Source organism: Molothrus aeneus, chromosome Z (genome assembly GCF_037042795.1).
Source record: "Molothrus aeneus isolate 106 chromosome Z, BPBGC_Maene_1.0, whole genome shotgun sequence".
Taxonomy (NCBI): domain Eukaryota; kingdom Metazoa; phylum Chordata; class Aves; order Passeriformes; family Icteridae; genus Molothrus; species Molothrus aeneus.
In genome coordinates, this window is record NC_089680.1 from 28,159,193 (window position 1) to 28,182,875 (window position 23,683).

At 37.0% G+C, this 23,683-nt stretch overlaps 1 protein-coding gene across 2 annotated transcripts in view; it reads left to right on the top strand.

The window, feature by feature from the left end:
* The window catches only part of GLIS3 (GLIS family zinc finger 3), a 121,564-nt gene that overhangs the window by 68,337 nt on the left and 29,544 nt on the right, over nucleotides 1-23,683 (top strand). For both annotated transcript variants that reach the window (XM_066569683.1, XM_066569684.1), the window contains exons 3-4: nucleotides 7,689-7,850; nucleotides 9,266-9,376. In XM_066569683.1, the coding sequence (XP_066425780.1) occupies nucleotides 7,689-7,850; nucleotides 9,266-9,376 (273 nt within the window). The remainder of the gene's footprint in view (nucleotides 1-7,688; nucleotides 7,851-9,265; nucleotides 9,377-23,683) is intronic.

Below are 23,683 nucleotides of genomic sequence, written 5' to 3' on the forward strand. Positions count from 1 at the left end.
AAAGCAAGCACATTCTTCTAAAAGGAAGCAAAGAAAGAATTCCCAAAATGTTCATTTTTCCTCTAATAGTTTCCGTACCATATGGTTTTTGAATCAGTAGCAGCTGATGTATTCAGTAATAGTTCCTTTTGAAGACACTTGTCATAATATTTACCTTCTCTACAGCAACAGAAATAGCTTCTGAGGCTGAAATGGCCATGCTTACTAAGACTGATGAAAACAAGAGACATTACCATGGTGAATGAATCTCTTGACACCATTCTTTCAGGGATAAATAACATCAATTGCACTGTGTTTAATTTCAACAGAGATATTTGTATCCTTAGGCATAGTGTTACTTAGAAAATAAGGTTACATTGTGCCACAGATCTCTAGAACATGAAAAGTATGAAGGCTTCTGGAGATCTGATGTGAAAAGGAAAAAAAGAACATGTTACATTTATCAAAAACACAAGAATAAACAAGCCATCTGTAAAGAAATAGTGTGGTAGGCAGGGACAGTTACTTACTCACATACCTCTTCTTCTTGCACTGCAATTTGATGCCATCCTTTGTCCACTGTCCTAACAGACCTGACATCAGAATACCGATCTCCCTGGAAAGGAGATTAAAAGTAAATTTTATTGAGACGCTCAAATAATCTGTCTATATACAGAAATAGTCAAGTGTGTGCAGTGTGACCAAAAAAGTGAGAATTCTTCAAAGGGAATGAAGAAACTAGCCTCTCATGTGCATCTGTCTGAAAAAGTAGCCTGATTCAGTTTCCCATGTGAACCATCTGTCGATTTTTGATCTGTACTGATATGTCCTCTTTTCCATTGATTTCATTGCCTGTATAGGAGCATGTGACTCTTCTTAAAAATACCTAAAAAGATGGATGCATTGGAAAACAGAAGTCAGATTAGGATATAGTCTATTAATCTTGTTCAATCCCTCTACACACACAAAAAAGCATTATGTCATGCTGCTTAGTCAGAAGCTCTTAAAATGTGAGCCTTATAGTTGTGTGCACAGACTAGTCCCATAAGTCTTACATCTGAATCTACTCATATGAACTTTATTCTACATCTATTGAGTATAATAAACATGTTAACTTAGGGTAGGAAGTACAACGAAGCTAAATAACAAATTACTTTAGATTTTGTCATGGTCTGTAATTATCTTTTGTTCGCATTTATATTTATGCATGCTGGATCATAAAATTTAAGGAACCTACCAGAAAAACATGAAGTGAGGATATTGTGGTGAAAGGAACCTTTTTTTTTTTTTAAGAGGAATGAAAAAGTGAGTAATTACCTATAGACCAAATTGTCATTGAAAGACTGGGTAAAGAAATATCTCCTATAATCTGTGTAACACATATAAACATAATCTGTCATTATTTACTGGAACAATAAATTCCAAGACATTGAATAATTTCATAAGTCTAACGGTAAAAGCAAAAATAAATGCCAGGCTGTGCATGGTTTTGAGGAAAATATATGACTTTCTATAAGCTAGTGCATTCACCAAAGCATTCAGATACCACATTAATGTTCTAACACACCAATGTGTTCTGTTCAGATAGGCACTAAGGTGAAGTGCTGCTCTGAATGCTACATTTTCCCCATTTAAACACTTCAAGGGTTAAAAGCACAATACTCATTTTGCTTTAGATGAACCTGGGCCTTTAAATCTCAGCTGTGGCTGCAGCCTCCTTCTCAGTGAGTGCCTGATGTCAGCAGTTTGAATGATGTCTGACACTAATTATGTGCATTCACAAGATTGCTAGGCTGGAGAGTCTAGGGATATAAAAAGCTTTTTAAAAGGTTTTCACATGAGGTCTTACTCTCATTTTTTTGGAAACACTTCTTTTGCAGAGCGGCACCCTGCTAATACTGTTGAGGAAGGAAAATGGTTACACGGCGATTAATTAATGCTTGAAATGCATTGGTTTTGTTTGAAAGCCCTATAAGGAACAGCTTTTACATCTGTTTTTGTGATAAATACAAAGCTGTGGAGAGATACCTTGTCCTTGTCATACCACCTGCCTTGATGCTGACACAGAAGAACCTATATGGTCAGCATTTCAAAGCATTCAAAATTAAGTGGCAGATGGACATTGCTAAATAATTAATATGCCTTTTAGCTGCTAATGAATCTTAGAAAATGCTGCATGGCTATTGAGTAATTCAAAGATTTGTTTTGGGACCTTATGTATACACAACTCTAGATTTATTTTTTCCTAGATAGTTTTTAAGAATACCATTCCTTCCATTTGCACATATGCATTCATGTATGACAGCATTTCCTGAAATCTAGGAATGGCTTATATTTTTATTGAGATATCTCCCTTCAAAGTTTAAGATTTAAAATTTCTGCTTGTCATGCTTATGGTCAGTTTACAAATATTACAAAAGTAAGCAAGTCAAGCAGCTTGTCAAGCCAATCTCAGACAGTGATTTGCTTGCAAACCAGGTATGGATCAATACATTATATGAGTCAATACAGTGTTCTGGGGTAGGTGTCCCTCTCTTCTTCCAAGTAACAAATGTTAGAATGAAAGAAAATAACTTCCAAGCTGTGCCAGGGAAGGATTAAATTTGATATTAGCAAAAAATTCTTCACTGAAAAAGTTGTCAAGCATTGGAAGAGACTGCTCAGGTCAGTGGTAGAGTCACCATCCCTGGAGATAATAAGAAGACTTGTAGATGTGGTGCTTGGTGACATGGTTTAGTCGTGGATTTGGCAGTGCTGGGGTAATGGCTGGGCTCGATCTGAAGGGTCTTTTCCAACGTAAAAAAGTCCATAGTTCTATGATTTTAAGTTTTTTGTATTAAATTTTATTAGAAGGGCACATACTAGATGTAGAGTACTTCACTTGTTCTCAGAATAGTGGTCCTAAGTAGTTAAACAAAGTTTGTACTTTTAACATGGACTAGTAGAGAAACAGATACTGAGAATATCCCATTGACAGAGATGATCTCATTGCTTTTCCTGGATTATCGCATTATCAAAAGGCACATAGTAAATCAGCCAAATGCAAAGAAATGTAAGCAGAAATGAAGTCATATAGCTTATAATTACAATATGAGAAATTGTGCCTAGAAAAAAGTCTGAGTTGGAATTTAATCCTACCAACTGTAACCAAAACCCTCTGTAAAATGCTATGACTTAAAGAAGGCTAGGATGATCCTGGAATAAGTAAAAAAGGGAGTTTTATTCATGTTACCTGAACACCTAACATTGGTAGGTCTCCACTGAAATATTGATAATGTATTTTATATCCCAGAAGAAGAAATATATGTATTTTATATGCAGAAGTAGTCAGAAGGGGACCAAATCATATTGTGTGAGTTTTTAGAGCATGTGTCTATGTGGTCATGTGCAATCAGTCCTGCATTAATGTGGGTTTGCCATGCATTGACTGGCAAAAAAAAAAAGAGCTGAGTCTGATTTGAGCTGTATATCTTTGAAACTGCTGGTTTTCTTACCTGTGTGGATACAAGGGGAAAAATCCAGTCCCACAGTTATGGTGCCATGTATCCTTGGACACCACTGGTGTCCATTGCGCTTAATGAAAAAGAGGTATGGAAGGTAGAGATGTGTATTATTTTCTTTTGGTTTTTCATGGAAAGTATTTTTGCTAGATTAAATTTTCTTATCTTGTTGACCTTTTAAAATCAGTGAGGAATTTCTCCCCTCTGATATGTATCTTAGTTTCTGGGTGCACATTTTTCTTCTCATTTTGCATCATGAAATGTTCCCCATGACTGACAGGTTACTAAGCCAAATGAGCTGGTATTTCCCAACTCTGGGCATGCATTTGAACCACTTGGTTAATATGTCCTCTGTGTGTACTTAGGGTTGGCTTGACTTCCCCCAAGTCAGATTGGCAGAGATTTGAAGAGTTCTTCACTGCTCCATCAAGCTCTTGCCATATCAAACTTTCTGAGGTCATTTGGATGTAGCTCATGTGTTTCCCTATACCAGAGCCTTTCGAAGGGGCTCTCAGTCACTTTTGCTTCTTGCCTGAGACATGCATTCAGTTTTACTGAAGAAAAAATAAATTCTGTCCCTGAAGTATCTAGGTTTGTTACTGAGATTTTGTGTGGACAATAGCTAGCTCTTGTACATAGAAAGCCAGCTGCTGCAATTTAATGGTTATAGGCAGACTAATGTTTAGCAAAATCAAATTTAAAAAGGAAAACTATCCCTCTCCCAGTAAGCTTAGAGACAGACCAGATGAGGAACATGTAATTAAATGTATTCATTGTAATATCCCATAAATATTTTCTCACACATGACAATGGAGAAGGGAAATGCTGATTCTTCACCGTTCAAAAAATAAAAGATGATCCTTTGCCACAAACAGTGATGCTTAGAAATATTTGCAGATCACTGTATAACTGTTTCAGATGAAAAAAGATATTAAAAGCCAAAACCTGAGGAGAGTAACATTATATTGTATACTGGATTAAACATTTCTGTAAAATGAAGTATTGTTCAGGTGTCAGTATTTCTAAAAGTAATTAATTTCCTTTCATTTTTTGGAGGTTTGGAATCAATTTTGAAGGAAGTCTGAGAAAGCATTGTGTATAGGGAGAAAGCAAATACTTTTGATATGTATAAATTGTTTAAGAGAAGGTTAAATTACTTGATAACAGAAAATACCTCGAATAAAAAAAAGTTACTTTTTACATTGCTTATAATGTTAATACAGCAGAAGAATGACAAAAGAAAATATACTGCCTTGGTGCTGAAGCAAAACCTATTCAGACAGGAAAACGTGAATATATTTAATACCTGATATTATTAGATACTGGATTAAGAAGAAGCTATGTTGACTGTGTTTCACTTTTATATGAAGGCTGCATACTTTTCAGCAAATGTATCAGAGCTCAGACAGATGTCTGCCAGAACAAGTTCTTCAATCCTTGCTATACTAGTGATCAACTGAGATAATCAGAACAGTTCCTTTTGCAGAGAAAACTGACTAATTTCTTTGTCACTTGGCCACTGACTATCTGCTACTGAAGTACTCACACAGGCATTACCATGCTGTTCTACAGTTCAAAAGTCTAAATGTATTACATGAATTCCAGTAAGGGCTCAGAAATGCATGGTGCATCCAGCAGGGCTTTTTGTGTTGCACAGATTATTTTATATAACTTATGAAATTATATTGTCATTTTACAGGAGGGTTGTTTGGTATGCTGAACATCATCTCTGTGTGAACAAGGATGAACAGTGCACTCAAGAGAACATGAATGTTTTAAAGTCATAAAACTGTGATTTTTTTCTGTTGATATGCTTTACCATTCCCTTTAAATATATTGTTTCTTCCTTTTCATAATTGTCCTTATAAAAGCAGAAAGTAAACATGAACGTATTTTAAAAAGGACTTTAGGAAGTACAGAGAGGAATTTTCCATATGAGCTACTTAATGGTTTCAATTTGCATGCAGCAGTAAAAATAGAAGCTCAGTAACTGATTTCTGTATTGCAGTTTAGGAAAACATTGCACAATTAATTTCACGTAAGATTTGCAAAAAGTCTGGTTTAATCAGGATATGTTTGGGATTGTTAAACAGATTCAGAATGCCAAGGTATGCCATATACTTAAGTGACTACAACAGTTAATACCTTAGAAAACTATGAGTCCCATTTCTAAAACATTTATCAACTACTTGACTTTTTTTCCCCCATAAGTGATCCTGTCTTGTCTGCTATACTTTCACTGAAATATTTTTATCCAGATAGAAAGTATGTTCTGTGTTGTTGAGAAGATTATCTTTTCATTCCTTTTGTCTTAAGGACCCAAGGCTTTAAGAAATTTGATTTATAGAAGAAACATTCATTAACTGTTAGTAAGGATGGTTGTCTTAATAATACAGGCTTGTAGATTGTTTTGCTAGAATGACCTTTCCAGCAATACACATCTATATATTGCCTTGTTAATAGGCCAGACAGTAATTTAAGGCTGTGGGGGGAAGAGGGAACTGTCCTTTCTTCCAATTTATACTGAGCAATGCAGAAGTCTTCAGAAATAATAATTCTAAAATCTGTATGTTAAGATTCCCCAGTTCTGCTTACTTAAACATTTCTGCCCATCTAAAATTAATGGTAATTTTACAGCCATATAAATAATATTTACATGTTTAAATTCATTTACATACTTAAAAATTCAAAGTTTAATAACCTGCAAAATAAACAAAACAGAATCATGTTTCTACAACTTGTTCTTTGGTCTGAGTTGTACCCTATAAAATTAATGACTTCTTGAGATACTAAAATTATTCTCAGGTACAGCATAGTTACAGTCATTAGAATGTATGTTTGTTCTTTAATGATGTTAATACAAAATAATAACTTGTCTGTATAAGATAGGCTAATCAGTAGATTTCTTTCTCATTTTAACAGATGTGGTCTTGAATTATTTTGGTTCTTGAGGGTCATTTTTTGAAGGCTCAAAACTGAAAGAGTGCAATTTTATTAGATGTTAGGAAGAGATTTACTGTGAGACCCTGGCACAGGTTGCCCAGAGAAGTTGTCTCAGCCCTGAAAGCATTCAAGCCAAGGCTGGATAGAGCATTGAGTAGCCTGTTCTAACAGGTCTACCTACTCCTGGCAGGGGGGTTGGAACTAAAAGATCTTTTAGATCCTTTCCAACCCAAACCATTCTATAATTGCACAGCTTTTGTGATTAATTTCTTATATCCGTTTTTTAGCTCCCATGTTTTTATGCCGTCTCCACTCTTTACTTTTTCCTAGAGAAAAAGTGATGTTTTTATCAAGGCAATTTTAAGATATATTGGTGTATCTTATTTTTTTTATCCTGTAATATTTTCTAAAAATATATCCTTAAAAGCAAAAATATTTCTACTGTTGCAACTATGTTTTGTATGCATGCTAAAGCTCTGTAAACATAAAGGTGACACTATTTAAAAGCATAAATTAATGTTCAGTGATCAAAACTGGATAATCCGAAAAGCACTGGTTTGTTTTGGATAAAGGGATGGAATATAAATAAAAAATTTCATGGGTCGAGATATTTTCTGAAGTGCATGTGTAGGAAGGATAAATTACAATTATGGTATAGCAGGCGTGGTTCATCCTCTGTATCAAGCTTTAATTTCTTAAGCTTAATTTTAATAGTGCTGGTTTATAGGTAGTGTGTTATACTTTATTCTTCGAACTTGTAATGCTTTTTTTGCAGTAATCCAAAAGATGTGCTTAAAATTAAGTGATCCAAATTTTTTTCGTCTTTTTTTGAGGATGTTCTGTAGGTTGGGCTGGTTCTGAGAGATGCCTCTCTTATGCTGAGTTGCTAATATCCAGAGAAGCCTGGAGCTGAGACAGGGATAGCTAGCAGTAGTCTTGAGAACCCCACAGTGACCATTTTGCTCTGTGTGCCACAGGGAGGAGATTCAGCTCGTGCTGCCTTTCCCAGGCAGGTGCTGCACTCTCAGCTGGCTGGTCCCTTTCGGTCTCAGTGTGCCATCTGCAAAATGTAGGACATACCCTCCTAATTCAGCCACACGCAAGGAGGATAGCAACACCCACCCTGAGAAGCCAGGCCCTGCAGAGCTACCCAGCCATAGCTGGCTGGAGGGCTCTGCATGCCCTTTTACCCTTCTTTCTGTTCAGTGTTTGCTGTTGCAGTTTACTGTGTGTGCTTTCCTTCCAAATAATTTTTCTCTTTTCTAGTTTGAGGGTTGCAAGAAAGCCTTTTCCAGACTAGAAAATCTCAAGATTCACTTAAGGAGCCATACGGGTGAAAAGCCGTACCTTTGCCAGCACCCTGGCTGCCAGAAAGCATTCAGCAACTCCAGCGACCGTGCCAAGCACCAGAGGACACACTTGGACACTGTAAGGACACAGAAGTCCCATTGCAGCCCTCTGAACATTAGAACATCTGCTCCTTTCCTCCAGCTTGGTGGCAGCAGGTAGCCCATAACCTTAGAGGCAGAAGGGTGGACAGTCTGATGGGGCTGTTGGAGCTGCCTCAGAGGTGACCCGGTCATCTAAGCATGCAAGAAGATGGACCCAGGCAGGTTGATAAAAAGACCACAGGTTCCATGGTCTTTGCTGCAGGTAGAACAGTAGCTTTCTCCCACTTAGTTGATCTTTAGGGAAACTGAAGCCCTCTGCAATATAAGGTGCTTTTCTCTGGTGAAAAGTTAAAGGTGGAGCATGTACCAGAAAGTCAAGAGAGAAAATTATTTCATAAATTTGAAAATTTTTGTGCCAACAGATTGTCCTTGGTAAATTTGAGTGATAGCAGAGATTTGTTTTAAAACCTCTGTTTCAGAAAAGAAATGTTGTGTTTTCTCAGAGATAGTATCCAAAGGTCGGAAGTCCAGAAATACAATTAAAACAATGCTATTTGAATTTAATGGCTGTTTAAAAAAGTAAATTATCCATTTTGAATAGTCAAAACTATGGCTGGCAACTTAATAATTTGCACAATGTGTTTTCAGAAATTCTTTATAGAACATAAGTGAATTAATTGCTGAATAGCTACTTCCAGGAAACAGTTGGACCTAATGTTCATTTAATACTTAGTATTGTGAACCTACAAGTCTTCAGGCAAGACAGACAGCTTAGAACAGGCAATATGAGATATTTATATGAGTTAGATTTATTGGGCATTCTTTTAAGAAAACTATAAAGGTATTACAGGGTATTTTATAGGTATTTTTCTAAAATGAAATATTATTAGAAAATGCGAGCTGAAGGAGTTGGTCAGTACTTCACATTAAAATGGGGTTTTTTTGTGTAATACTTTTGAAACTTCAGTATTCAATGCTTGGTTGGGGTTTTGCTTGCCTTCTTTGTAATATAGTAAACTAACACTTTTTCTTGTTCTCTTTTTCTGAAGCGGATCCTTCTATAATCCTAAACAGTCTTTCCGGGCCTTTACTGCAGTTTCTTTACCTGATTCACTAAAGACTGTAATTTCTGATTAAGTCAAAGATTGCTCTGAGGGTGGAAAAATTGTAAGTATATCTAGCAATATTCCTTGTACTACTAAGAAAAAAAAAGGTAATCATGAAAGGTGCTGTAATGAAAACTTTCCTTATGTTTGTCTTCCTTTAAAACTTTACTTCATCCTTTCCTTTTCTAACAAATTGTGAAGCTTTCTGCGTGTAATAATGTACAATGTTTCTGTTCTGTAGTAATGTGGTTTGTAGCATCCCAAGGCTCAAAAAGTATTCTCTTGAGTTAAAATAATCTGTGACATAACAGTAACTTTATCATTTTTTTCCTTTTTTTTTATTTAGAAACCTTATGCATGTGAGATTCCAGGATGTACTAAGCGATACACAGATCCCAGTTCCCTGAGAAAACATGTGAAAGCCCATTCTTTCAAAGATCAACAAGTCAGGAAAAAGGTGATTTTTCTGCTGTCTTGACCAGTTCAAAGTTTATGTGAAGAAAGCAGTTATAATATTAGATGTTTCAATGCATCTTCAAGTACTTCGGTTGATTTCAGGCTTTAAATGATAAAAAAGAGTGAATAGATTGGTGTGGTTTGTATGTAGATAATTTCATCTCTGACTTAATGGTTTAATGCTTTATGTTTTCTGCTGTAGTTGCTAATCACTTAACAAACACAACAAGGCAAGTAAAAATAATTTTTGCAACATAAATTCTTGGTTTCAAATTCTGCCACTTGGTAAAAACACAATATTGCAAAATAATGGCCAGTCTCAGATGGAAGGATGGATTTTGAGGGCAGTATGTGGGACTAAGCTCTAAATTGTATTTCATTATTCCAGATACTTCCAATACTACCAAGATATTTCACAATGCTGATTCCCTGTGGTTGTCAAGTCCATGAATCATCAACTGTTTATATGTATAAGTGCATTTCTAAGGAGCTGAGTTGCTACCTAAGGAAATTCTTTTTGAGCATTTTCATCATAGCTCCTATTAATCACTAGCATAATGTTTACAAGGTACAACATAGGTAGTTACTGGACCTTTGTAAAGTTATAATTACTAACTAACATTATGCTTTGGTATTTGAAATATTTCCTGACAGTAATAATTATGAAAAATAAGAACAACAAACATTTTAATGAAGAATTAAGGTTATTTATGGATTTAATTAAAAGTGAAAATTGGCTTAATGCCAAAAAGGTAGTTATGAAAATGTGAATTCATCAAAAACAACCATAAAAATAACCATAAAAATTCCATGGTGATAAAGGCACAGTGGACTAATACTTCAAGTCCTAGGGATCTTTTCTGTTGAAAAGAATGAAACCCTTTGCTGTCACACCCCGTTAGTCATGGATTCCTTTAATATATCGTGCCTGACTGGCTTTAATCCTCTCTTTAACCTCCCTCTGCATACCAAGTGACATTATTGTGTCATCTTAAGTTGCTGACTCTCCAAGACTGTACCTGTAAATGTATCTTTGATGTTGCCTAGACTTAAATAGCAGGATGAAGTATATTTGTAAGAGTAGGATCTTTTGTGCTGTGCTGATATTTACACTGAGTCTTCACCCTGGATTCTGTAGATGTTTCTTCAAAGATTTGACTCTTTCCTTGGCTCTCTAAGATGGGATTATGCAATGGGATAGAGGTAAATTTCCACCTCTGAATTATTTTAAGCAACTTCTGTTGGTATGTGTCTATGACTTACCATAAAAGGCAAAATTCTTTTTCTGGAAATCTGTAATGCAGTCACTGTTCCCCTTCACTTGCCAACCCTTAGTTATCCACTAAATACTAAATTTAATTGGGAATCTGACCAGGTAATGGCATGAAATCCAATATACCAAGAAGATCCCAGCACAAATGGATTTATTAAAAGTAATTTATTGGATACAATAAAATTTCATTTACTCTTCAAAGGAAAGCAGAGCCATGCGAGAGTAAAGATAGTCATGCCCACTTTAATCATCTTTGTGTATTTTTAAAAATCATTCATAAAAATTAGGGCAAACATCTACACAAATACCATGCAAATATCTGGGAACAGATGCTGAAAATATTTAGTAAAACATTTTAGGTATAATCTCTATACATCATAATATTCTGTCTGTCATTTTAAAATATTTTGGTGGGGTAAAAAGCAGTGTTTGCTATCATAGTTTTAAAAGGAAAAATTGCTGACTCTGCCAGGATTTCATCTTTTCATTGGGAAGATAGATGCATTTTCATCTAAGGCAGGAAGTCACTGAATGAAAGCTCCCAAAATGAGAGATTAAAGTGATGCTGAGAGGAATGTTAATGTACAACATGCCCCTCAACTACAATTACTTTTGAAATGTGTTCTCTTTTTAATCTTGTTCTCATTTCAGCTTTGAAAGGACAACAATTTACAAGATGTTTTTGTAAGCTGGCTAGACAAGTAAGCCTATTTTCAGTGGCTACAATTTTTTGATTTCAGTAAAGCACAAATGTCTTTCATCTGTGAACTGATGGTAGTGTATTGAAAATGAAGAATCCATAGCTCTTTTAGTTTGTAAAAACTAAAAACCTTTATTGAAGATAATGAAAATGAAATTATGGAACATTTTGATACCACAGCAGCTGGATAGAAGCTTTCTAACATAGTTTTGAGTATTAGGGAGCAGGCAGTTGCTGGACACCTGGAGGATCCTGTCTCCAATTGAATGCCTGCGTGTCGGGTAAACAGGGTGTTATCTTACAGAAATGATCACATATGCATTAGCTTTCCCCCCTTACTGGATGTGTATGTTTTACTTTATTTTACATAGTCTCATCTCTTGTCAAAAGTCCTCATAGGTTCCTTGGGGTCTGTCTTCAATGTCCCATGTCCTCTTGGGCTGTTCCTCAGGCCCCATTTTTCAGTAAGTGCAATATAATTTTTTTCATAACTTCAGCTTTGTTAGCCTTGCAGAGCTGAGCTGGCATCCTGCTTGTGTTTTGCATGGGTTCTATTTGTGAAGTTACATCCTTAATCTATTTCTCCAAGGCTGTGCTGTTCTGTTCTTCTGTCCTTGATAAGAGTAAAATGTTGCTCTGTTCTACGCATATCCTTAGAATAATTTTACTCATTATCTTGTCCATATTTTATCATTAACAAAATCCAGATCCCATGCTGCTGAATCACATAAGCACAGTTTGGAGGGGGCCACAGTGGTCATCTGGTCCAACCTCCCTGCTCTGTCATCCCAGAGCACATTGCACAGGATTGTGTGAGACAGTTCTTGAATATTCCCAACGAGGGAGACTCCTTGGCTTCTCTGGGCAATCTGTCCCAGTGCTCAGTCACACTCACAGTGAAGAAGTTCTTCGTGGTGTTCCTGGTGTGCAATTTCCTGTGCATCAGTTTCTGCCTGTTGCCTCTTGTCCTATTGTGTGGCACTGGTGAGAAAAGCCTCTGACACCCTCCCTTCAGAGACATACAGTGTTGAAGAGATCCCCTCTCAGTCATCTCTTCTCAAGGTGAACAGGCCCAGCTCCCTCAGCCTTCTTTGTGAGAGAGACCCAGGGGTTTGAAGTCTGTATAGAAGGTCAATACCACTGTTATGGTCTTCATGAAGATCTATTTGTTGTGTAAGATAGAACTCAGCCTTGTACAAGTATGGGATCATTGTCTTTTCCATTCAAGTATACCAGGAAAAGTAATTTGCTACTTCTGTAGCAGTCATGCTGAAGAAATCTGTGTTTGTAAATCTGAAGAAAATATTTAATTCACTTTCAAATACTGAAGTGCAATTCCCACTGTGAATGGAATGGAATGGACTCTCCACTGGCTTTGTAGATCTTGTCATGAATATCTATTGCCTTTCTTAAAGGTTTTCTCTTTTTAAAAAGTGCATTTTCAAACAGATGAGAGATAATTTTAAGAGGACAAAAAGTTCTGAATTTGTGGAGCTGTTAGGCAAAGATAAAATCAATTTAGTAACATTGACCTCCTCAAGTGAACAATGCAGTGGCTATGCTTTTGGATAGTTTTAATTTTATCTATACCAGTGAATAACCATTGTCATATATAACAGTACTTTAAGGCTATCTGTCCTGCCAAAAAAAACCCCCTGAAACTGACAGATTTAAAATATTGTTTCTTTGAAATTAAAAGAAAGTGAAATAATTAAAGATACAGCTAGTAAGCTCCATCTTTGTGAAAAAAGGAAGAGATAATTTGAACAGTTGACATAAACAAGACCAGCTAAAGGGAATGCAAAGTCTTAGTCTGGACTTTGAATTGAAGGATGATTTATACCAAATAATTTCTTTATTCAGCTGACCAGCTTGTGATTTCTTGGCAGTTCTATGTGACCAGATCATGTCTTGGTACTTTTATTTAATTTATTTATGAGTCAGATATATTACTTAGACAAGCTTTGAACCCTTTGAATGCTTACCTGACAACTGTCTCTAAAAGCTGTCTGTCCTGTAAACCTGTACTATCTTAGATCATTTAAATGGGTCTGGAGGAACCTATACAAAGATTCAACTGACCAGATAGGTTAACACCTCAGCAGATACTCAGCGATACTCCTATGTCACTACTTACTTTCAGCCTAACACAGGAATTATGTTTATTTTCCTGGAACAAAAATTTTTGTACTCTCTCTGACAGAAATAAAATATCATAGAGGCATAGCTTCAGGAAAAGCGGTCCAAAGGATATTTCTGAAAATTATCTAGACATGATCAAGATTTTTACAAATTGTAGTTTACATGGTACATGTACCAAATCACTAAGGAATGGAGGGAGTGGTGAGACTGAAGAAGATAAGAGCTATGTGCTGGGCTTCTAGATTGATTTATTTCTTCCTACATTGGTCAGTAAATGTAAAATGATGTCTGAAGAGACACTCTCGAGAAGTTAGCAAAGCATTATCCCAATCACAAATCAAGATGGATGCTACCTATGATATCTGACTGGAAGGAAGTTTTTTCAGGTGTTATTTTTCTGTGCAGGAATAAAGCACAGAAGGCAATCAGAATTTCTCTAATCCTGGTGCTATTTATGCATTATTTCTTCCCTGTTGCATTTATTGCTCTTCCAAGATTGATGGGCTAGCAATGGTAGGAAGTTTTCGGAGTACTATTCCTGATTACAATAAGAAAAATGGTGATAGACTGCACTGCTGAGATGAAGCAGGCAGGATGACACCTCAGCCATATCCACTCCTACTTCACACTCTGATAGAGGCCAGTAGCAGGGCAGACAGTCCATACTAGGTGTGAAGCACACTCAAAGCAATGGGATAAGGATTTAAATCATCTGGCCAAAGCAATTACTGGCATTCCCTTTCCAAGTGGTCTCTGCTGAGCTTGATGAGGGTTCCCATCTGAACTGAGGGGGCTTTACACCTTGCTTATAAAGATGTTATAGATATTCTTCTTCTCTCACTGTGCAACCTCCATATTAGCAAAAAGGGAATATAAAATCCTCACCTTTAGAGGCAGATCTTAATAATTGAATTCTTCTGAAGCCTAGTTATTTTATATTCCTTTTCTATAAGTTCACTTCTTCTCTCTTAGAGCCCTGTAATACATAATGCATATAGAATATAGAATGGTTTGGCCTGGAAGGGGCCTTAAAGAAGATCTAATTTCAGTGCCGTGCCATGGGCAGGGACACCTCCCTCTAGACCAGGTTGCTCAAAGCCCTGTCCAGCCTGGTCTTGAACTCTTCCAGGGATGGGGCGTCTACAGCTTCTCTGGACAACCTATCCCAATGTCTCACCACCCTCACAATAAAGAATTTCTCCCTGACATTTAATTTAAACACACTTTCTTTCAGTTTTAAGCCAGTCACCCTTGCCTATCAATACAGTTCCTGAAAGAGTGTCCATCTCCAGCTTCCCTGTAGGCCATCTCCTCTCCTCTCCTCTCCTCTCCTCTCCTCTCCTCTCCTCTCCTCTCCTCTCCTCTCCTCTCCTCTCCTCTCCTCTCCTCTCCTCTCCTCTCCTCTCCTCTCCTCTCCTCTCCTCTCCTCTCCTCTCCTCTCCTCTCCTCTCCTCTCCTCTCCTCTCCTCTCCTCTCCTCTCCTCTCCTCTCCTCTCCTCTCCTCTCCTCTCCTCTCCTCTCCTCTCCTCTCCTCTCCTCTCCTCTCCTCTCCTCTCCCCAGCTTCCTCAGCCTGTCTTTGTAGGGGAGGTGTTCCTATCCTCTGAGGAAATTGGTGGCTTCCTCTGGACTCACTCTAACAGTTCCAGGTCCTTCCAGTGCTGGGAGCCCAGAGCTGATGCAGCCCTGCAGGTGGGGTCTCAGCAGAGCAGAGCAGAGGGGCAGAATCCCCTCCCTGGCCCTGCTGCCCACCCTGCTCTGGATGCAGCCCAGGACACGTGTGCCTCTCTGGGCTGTGACCACACAATGACAGCTCATGTTGAGTTTTTTGTCAACCATCACTACCATGTCCTTTTCCACAGGGCTGCTCTCAAACACTTTCCAGCCCAGCCCGTAGTATGGTATATAAACCTGTCCACCCTACAATGAAAACAAGAAATGGGAGAAAACCCAATTGTTTTAAGACATGATTTTCTCCTATTGAACAATATTTCTCTGGAACTAAGACATAGAGGTGTTTTCAAAAGGTTAACATGGGAATTTCTATAAGGTTTTGAGAGATTTTCTGGCTTTCTATTATGGGTTATGTCAGCAATTATGTTATTCAAAATAATACAGACCTCTTTGCCTCTTACAGAGCTGCATACCTCATGATAGTTCATTTTTTAATTCTTTTACAGTACAGTAGAAACAGGGTTTTTATTGTGACTACATACTGGTTTTACCACACAAGGGACAAAGCTACCAGTTTGCTTAAAGATTCTAGAAAAAACCAAAATTTTATACTAGTCTTTAGATTTTGTGAATTACACAAGAAGAAAACAGTGTCTGGGGATTTTTTTTAGCTAGTATATTTTGTTTGTTAATTTAATGACAGCTTTCCAACTTTTTCTTTCTTTCTTTCTCAGTATCTGAACTAAGCTTTTTTGCAACTCAAGAAACATGGTGCTTATTGTGTTTCTTACATGAATGAAATTATTTTTTTAAAATATTTTTCTAACTCAGAATGTTTAATTGATGAGGAATGTGGGAGCCAAGGAGGGTTAAAGCATTACACCACTGGTTTTTCAGGTCATTCAGGCACTAAGCTAATTACCAGTAACAGTTTCCATTATGTGACTATATTAATCTGGAAGACCTGCTCTGTTTGTGAACACCATCCTCATGCGGAGCAAACATACGACATATGACATAAGTGGCTTCTGCATCTTTCAGTTTTTGCTTGACCTTATTCAGAAATCTTTGTTCAGATTTCACTGTTTAAACTGCAGTCGGGAGAATGGGTTGAAAGAGAAGCAAACCTATTTTCTTGCTTTGAGAGCAGTTGAAAATAAGGACATTTTCCCTCATTTGTTCTCTATGACATCCACTTAAAAGATGTCACCAATGCAAAAAGAAGTGTATTCAGGGCCACGGGGTCAGTGAGCAGTGCCCATGGCAACTAAGAAACTATTCTGCAGAAGAAAATGCAGTAAGGAGTAAGTGTTTTAATCCCTAACTTCAATCCCTTTACTTCCTGTCTTCAGAATGAAATATAAATCAGACACCATGGCGTTCAGCAATTTTTCATGAAAGGCATGTTTGCAAAAAGGGATTATGAATGGGCAGCAGTGTTTAAGGAATTTAATAATAGAATTTGCTGGAAAACTGTTGAGACTAGGAGTGACCAGTTCTTTTGAGCGTGGTCAGTGAGACACAGGAAGAGAGGCTCTGAAAGCTGTGTACCCCTGGCTGTGGCTGACCGCCCTGTAGCGGCAGCGGAGCGTGCTGAGGTGGGATGTGCAAGGCATACTTCTCAAGGAACACCCATTGTGGGGGACATGCTTTGCCAGCACTACATTTAGAACTTTGCTCACCAGGGAGAAGGAAAAGTTGAAATCCTCCAGTGGTTTTCCTGGTGTTCTGACAGCTGTGGCTGTTTTATAACCAGGAGATTGTTGGTTCATTTTATTTATTGGTTAACGTTTGTTATTCCGTATACTGATTCCTTCCTGCACTTGGTTTCTGTCCTGACCTTATACTCCTGTGAGCTCTGGCAGTGTGACATGTTGAAAAGTGCATAAGAAAGAAAAACTAAGTGCTCTCAACCTTATTACGTTAACACCCGTGACAGAAAAAAAGGAAGCCAACCCAGATTGTCTCAAAATTCTATAAACAATTTCATGCTCACAGCATTTCATGTTCTTCAGGTCCATTTTTGATATCAAACAATATCCTTTTCTCTATTTCATTGTCTTCACTTCCCTGCAACTGTACATGACTATATACATGACTATACATGACTATGTACATGACTATATAGAGCAGAAATCTTTCTTCTGGTAGAGAGACTCCGTGGTTGGGCTTGGCAGTGCTGGGTCTACACTTGGACTTGGTGGTCATACTGGTATTTTTCAACCTGAATGATTCTATGATTCTCATTAGCCTATCCAACTTCAGTCTGGGCTTTGAAGGCACTGTCCTGTTCATTATGCTCCTTAAGCAACACCAGGGTCTGAGCAAGCAAGATTTAAACTGTGCACAGGGTACCTAGGAGGTTGCAGTTCAGCACCCTGATACCAGCATATATACCCTTCAAGTCTTTAGTACTGTCCTCAACAAGGGTTCCTGTTCCAGGGTGAGATCTCTGTGATTTCACACTGCTGGATCTGGATTTGGGCAGCTGCATTGGCAGGTGCTGATTCTGGAGTCCTCAGTACTGCTCCTGAAGCAGCCATATATTGGCCTCACTTGCAGTGCCCATTTGATGAGGGCTGAATTATGGCTCTAACAACAACAAAAAACCCACCCTGACACAGAAGTGCCCCACAGTAAATCAGAGACAGTAGAAACTCAGAAAGTTAGCAGTGCTAGCCTAACTAGCACTTCACATCATTGTCTTGCCTGATAAAGACAGCAGAACAGAGCAGCATTTTACTCTGATAAGGAGAATAGAACAACACAGCCTTGAAGAAATAGATGAAGGATGTAATTTAGGCAAACAGAAGCCACACAAAATGCAATCAGTATGCCACTGAGCTCTGCTGATGAAGCAGAAGTTATGCAAAACAACGATATTGCACTTACACGAAAAAGGGGGTCGAGCCACATAAAAAGGATATGGAACATTGAAAACTGCCAAAGAAGGTCCCAGAGAACCTATAAGGACTTCTGATAAGGTGTAGAGCTGTGTAAAATAAAGTGATACATAAACATCTAGCCAGTGGGGATAGCTGAAGAATGTGTGATTGGTGTGTACAATAAACACTCTGTTTACGTGATGCTCAGGACACTCAGCTGGAAGAAGGATCCCCTGAGTGACCAGCACACTGCACTAAAGAATGCCTGTTCTCTAATAGTCAAATCCATGTTAGAAAATTCCCATTTGGCTGGTATATATTGTGCCATGTAGTACACTAAACAGACAATTCGCAGACAATGAAAATGTACAGGAATGCCTTGAAGAATCTTCGCAAAAGTAGAAGTCATATGGCTGAAGGCTAATGATTTTGACCTCTTGAAAGCAGAGTAGTAGAGCTTTTCAGTTCTAGTCCTAGACTCTCTTCAAGAGATTATTTTGAAGAGAGTATTTTCATGTATGACCTGGTACATGCATGCATTTACGTTCAAATGGAGATAAATACAGAATTCAATATTTAAAGTGAAGGCCAGTGTTATGTAAAGGATGCTGCAGTTAAAGAAAAAAAATTACAAACGTATATTTGTATAAACAATCTTTCTGTATAAACAATCGTTGACGTTATCAATCTACAGATTACCATGGCAATTTTCGGTAATCTGTGATAAGGAGAAAAATATGTTTGTGCTAAATGCAGAACCTGGTGGATAAGTATGTGTTTATTTTACACATTTTTCTTCTCATGAAGTGAAAATTTACCAAACAGATGTATTTTTAGGACAAGGAAGCAAATAATTTTGCAGTAGAAGTGTTTTCTTTGTCAGACTGCATTTACTTGGAAAAATGGATGCTTAGCAATATTGTATAATAGCTATATTCCCAAATCAGCCTGGCACGAAACAGTAGGTTTTTCCTGCTTTTTGAATTGAACTGGTCAGCTATTAGACTGATGTTCACATATAAAATCAGCTACAAGCTTCTTGGAACTGCCTGAAAAAGAGGATGAAATAAAAAGGGCCATAGGTATAATTTGTATAACATTTCAGATTTGATACAACTTGATGTGGGATAGGAAGAGAGGTAATATATGTGTGTGTTTGTGTGTGGGTGTTTGTGTGTGTGTATTTGTGTGTGTGTGTATTCAAACATCTGTATGACTGCTTTTCAATTTTCAACTGGACTGTGGCTTTTTTGTTTATTTTAGAAAAAGGCCATTGCACTCACTCTAACTGTACTTCCCTTTTTTAAAGTAAGATTTGCAGGGGTTTTTTTTTAATTAGAATTTCCTTTCAGATCTGTCCCAGCTGCAATTTTTCCCTTAAAGTGGTCTTCTTGGTAGTCTGTATTGTTTTAGTAGTGATTTAATGCAAAATATTCCTCAAATGAGAATAATACTAACCAAAAGAAAACTCTCTTTTCTATACATAATAAAAGCAGAATTCATTTTAATATTATCAATCTTAATGCAACAGTGTTTTCCTCTTATAATATTGCTTTAAAATCAGAATTTCTTTTTGACTTGAAATTTGCCAAGGTTACCTAATTGTGTAGGTTTCAGGTCTTTTTGATTTTTAATGCAAGACACTGAAACACATTTTTTATGTGTTTTCCTGATTTATGCTAGAACATGAAGATGGAAACCATTTTTATATTGAACTCAAATGTTCAATATAGTAAAACTTTGAGAGTAGCAAAAGTAACTATTTCTTGCATAGAACCTAACGTCACTGCTGTGCAGGTGGGCTAGTTGAGCTTGATTTTTATTGTTTTTTCCGGCCAAATGTTTAATTGAAATGGGATCTAAAGGCAGGGAAAAGTAGCACACACACACACATACACAGATGCATATCTGAAAGCTGTGGTAGACAATTAGCAGAACATTTATTTTTAGAAGTCTTGCACAGATGACTCCCTGAAAACAAAGGGTACAGAGAAATCCCTTCTGTCTGCATTGCTTCATTGCCCCAAGATATCTGTAGCCTGCAGAGGCAAGAATTAGGACAATTTTTATTGATTCTGTGCCAGTGTCTGTTGTCAGAAAGGTCTAGTACTTTGCAAGAAAGTGCTGGACCTTGAAGCTGATCTTTGTGAGTAAAAGGATGATCTGTATCCAGCAAGAAAAACCATAATATGAGTAAATACTGTCTTACAGCATCGCTTCATAAATTTAAAATTTTCTAGCGGTGACATCTGTGTACTCTCAATGTCATGATACCAGCAGGACATAATTTTACTCTAACTGTACAAGTAAATATTAAATTACAGGTACTCCTACAGAAAAGTTAGTACAATGTGGCCCTGTGTAGATAGGTTGTGCTTTGCTGTCGCAATGACAGCTTAAATTACAGACAATGAAAATGAGGAAAAACTACCTACTTTGAACTTGACTTTAGTAAACTTAATACACAGACTATGTGAATAGCAGAAATTCCTCCTTGTCTTTATACACAAAACAAAAACAGATCTATAGAATGATTACAGTTAGTGTAAAAAATTCCTGTCAACAAAACATACCAGTATTTAGGGGGTTTTTTTGCTAGTTTTAGACATGGCAGACACACATCTAACCTGCATGAAAATAAATAGACTATAACTAATGCCTCACTTACATATGTAAATACTTTACTCAGTATTTACACAACATGCATATATATTAAGGACATGTTTATGTAAGCAAGACTTAAAATGTTATGATTTGATGAGATAACTGGCATGTTTGAATGACTGACAGTGTCTAGACTTTACTGAAGAATTAATCGAATTAATCTGAATACATACAGGCAGGTTTTGAAGTTACTGAACTTTTTTGTGTGGTTTAGGATTTCTCAAGCTATACTGCTTCTTTTCTTATAAGTGCATTCATAAACACACCTATCGTTTGTTCTCCTTGATGGTGTTTGACTTCTCTTATACAGGAGCAATGCTGAAGAAACTAGTCAGGTGGTAAATAAACATGCAGATCTCAAATGAAACACACATTAGTGAGAGAAAAATTTTTTAAATTATCTTTTCTTGTAAGGAGACATTTTCTCTGGGATTAAGTCATGCATGAAATCAACAGCATGCCTCTGCTTTTGAACTCGAATGTAATGAAATTGAAAACTGAGGAATGAGAATCTTACACCCTTCGAATTTTTTGTGCTTGGTTCATTTAATTTGGGTAATTACTTATTCATATACAAAATGTACAGGAGTAGAACGTCCATCCATTGTTCTGAAAGGCAGTTAACATTAGCTGATTTTCACATAAGTTAAACAGTTGTAAACTATGACTGAAATATTACTTGTTTTGTATATTAGAAAAAACTTCCACATTGTGATAATGGAAGTGCTTCTGTATTTCCAAATACAAAACTTCACAAGTCTTACCACAAAATTGAGCTATTAAATTCAAAAACTATTATTTGGACCAAATATCAAATACAGAGGAGTTTTAGGTAAGTAAAGCAATTGATTGCTAACTTGCACTTGGATCAGCCATAAATTTAGGTTACATTCCAGCACACAGAAGGTGGCTGTGCTTACCATGTCAGACTTGTCAGTTATTGATTTCACCAGTCAGTGAGGTAACTCCATGGCCATACAGTTCTCAAAAACAGATTGCCAAGTTTTCAGTCCCAGCATGATTGTACTGGTGCTCAGCTGAGTGATCATGAAAGAAGCAAGATGGTCATGGGGAAGTGACATATTTCTGTCACAGTGCTGGGAGATCTGTGCTGGGGTACAATTCATATAGAAGTCAAAGAGAGTGTCAGCTTCCTTTTATACACTTGGATGGTAAGTCTGCAGTCCAGGCTGGAAAAGAAATACAGTGTTGTTAGAAGAGAGCAAGAAATGGATGGCAGCAGTTATAGCTGGTCAATTATTATTTCTCCTTTATAGCTTTTTCAACTGAAAAAAAAGTTTTACAGTTGCAGTGAACGGTTTGTGGTTTTTACTTGGTTTTAAGATAATTAGTCTTTTCCTTGTCTGTTCTGTATTTCTTGACATACTAAAGAAGAATCATGGCCCCAATTTCCCTGCATTTGTCACAATGCAAGACATTGCTTTCAGTTAAAAAAATTAATTAAGTTTAAAAAAATTAATAAGTTTTCTGTGAAATATGTAAAACTATTTGACTGATATAGTGTGTTGGATTATGCCCTTTTGTGACTTGTGATTGTATTTCTAGAGCTTGTGATTGAAAATACTAAGCAACCATAGCCAATGCATGAAATAGGAACTATCCTCAGAAATCAGATCACAGCTGTCTCACAGTGTTTCTTTCTCTATTTTTGGTATTCTGTTGATGATCCTAGGTTTTCTTCATTTTTATAAGTTTTGAAAAGCCAGAAAATTTATGCCAGCACAGATTGTCATGATAGATTTGTTCTAAATACCAAAGGATATGCAAATGTAAGATTCCTGAGCAGTGCAAATTAGAAAAATCTGTAAAATAGGTGGTTGCATATTTTATTTTAAAATAATTACTTAATTCTTGTAACTAATGTGTAAATACTTAACTCTCATTTTCTTGTTTTTCTCGCTGTTTTATCTGTGAGTGCCATCTGATATAGAAAATGTATCTGTTTCTTAAAATAATTCAGACAACTTTACACAGGCATCTTCTGTGATTGTGTATTCTGTAGGATAGAATCCTGATTCTTTTATAGAAGTCATATTTTTCATATTATATTCACTTTAGATTCCATAGAAATTTAAATTCACATAAGGCTTATTGATAATGTAGTGTAAGGATTTGAATGAGGATATATTTGACATTTAATTTCACAAGCATTGAGTTTCATGAGAAAAAGCCATGTTACTAGTGATAGCAGGAAACCTAGCACAATTACTGGATAACAGCAGAAAATGGCATGTACCAAAGTGGGAGAAATGTTTCTGCTTACAACAGATTGTAAATATGGATAATAAACACAATCATTTGTCAGGGTATTTCTTCACTTCTCCCTCTTCCCCATCCATTCTCCCCCTTCCTACAGTTCTAGAAGAGCAAATGTACCTCACAGAGGTAGTGTACCTCTGGGCTTAATAATGGCTGGTTAAGTTTTTAAGAGAAGAAATCTCCAGCATGCAGAGTGTATGCATAGGTATCACATGCTATCTCCAGCTACAGGGTTGGGTGTTTAGGAGGTGCAAGACCAACTCTTCACTCAGTTGCCATGGTTTTACAGTAGTGCATATTATCAAAATATTTGGTATATTGAGTGTTTGTTGGTAATATTTGGTAATTTCAGTGTTTATCAGCATTTTGTGGCACAAGGGTCATCTTGTGGCAATGGGTCTTTTTATAGTTGCGTTAAGAATCATTTCCTCTTACTTTTCTTTCTTCATTTGCCTGGCCCTGAGGTGTTCAAGGCAAGGTTGGATGGTGCTCTGAACAGCCTGATCTAGTGGAAGGTGCCTCTGCCTGTGGCAGGGGCACTGGGACTTGGTTCCTTCAAATGAAAACTATTCTGTGATTAATTTCTGAGTATAATATGTGCAGAAATTTGTCTTTTGGTTCCTCTTCCTCCCCTTAGGAGTTGTTTAGATGTGCTAGGCTGTCTTCTAGTTAACTGTTACCTGCTCAGCCCC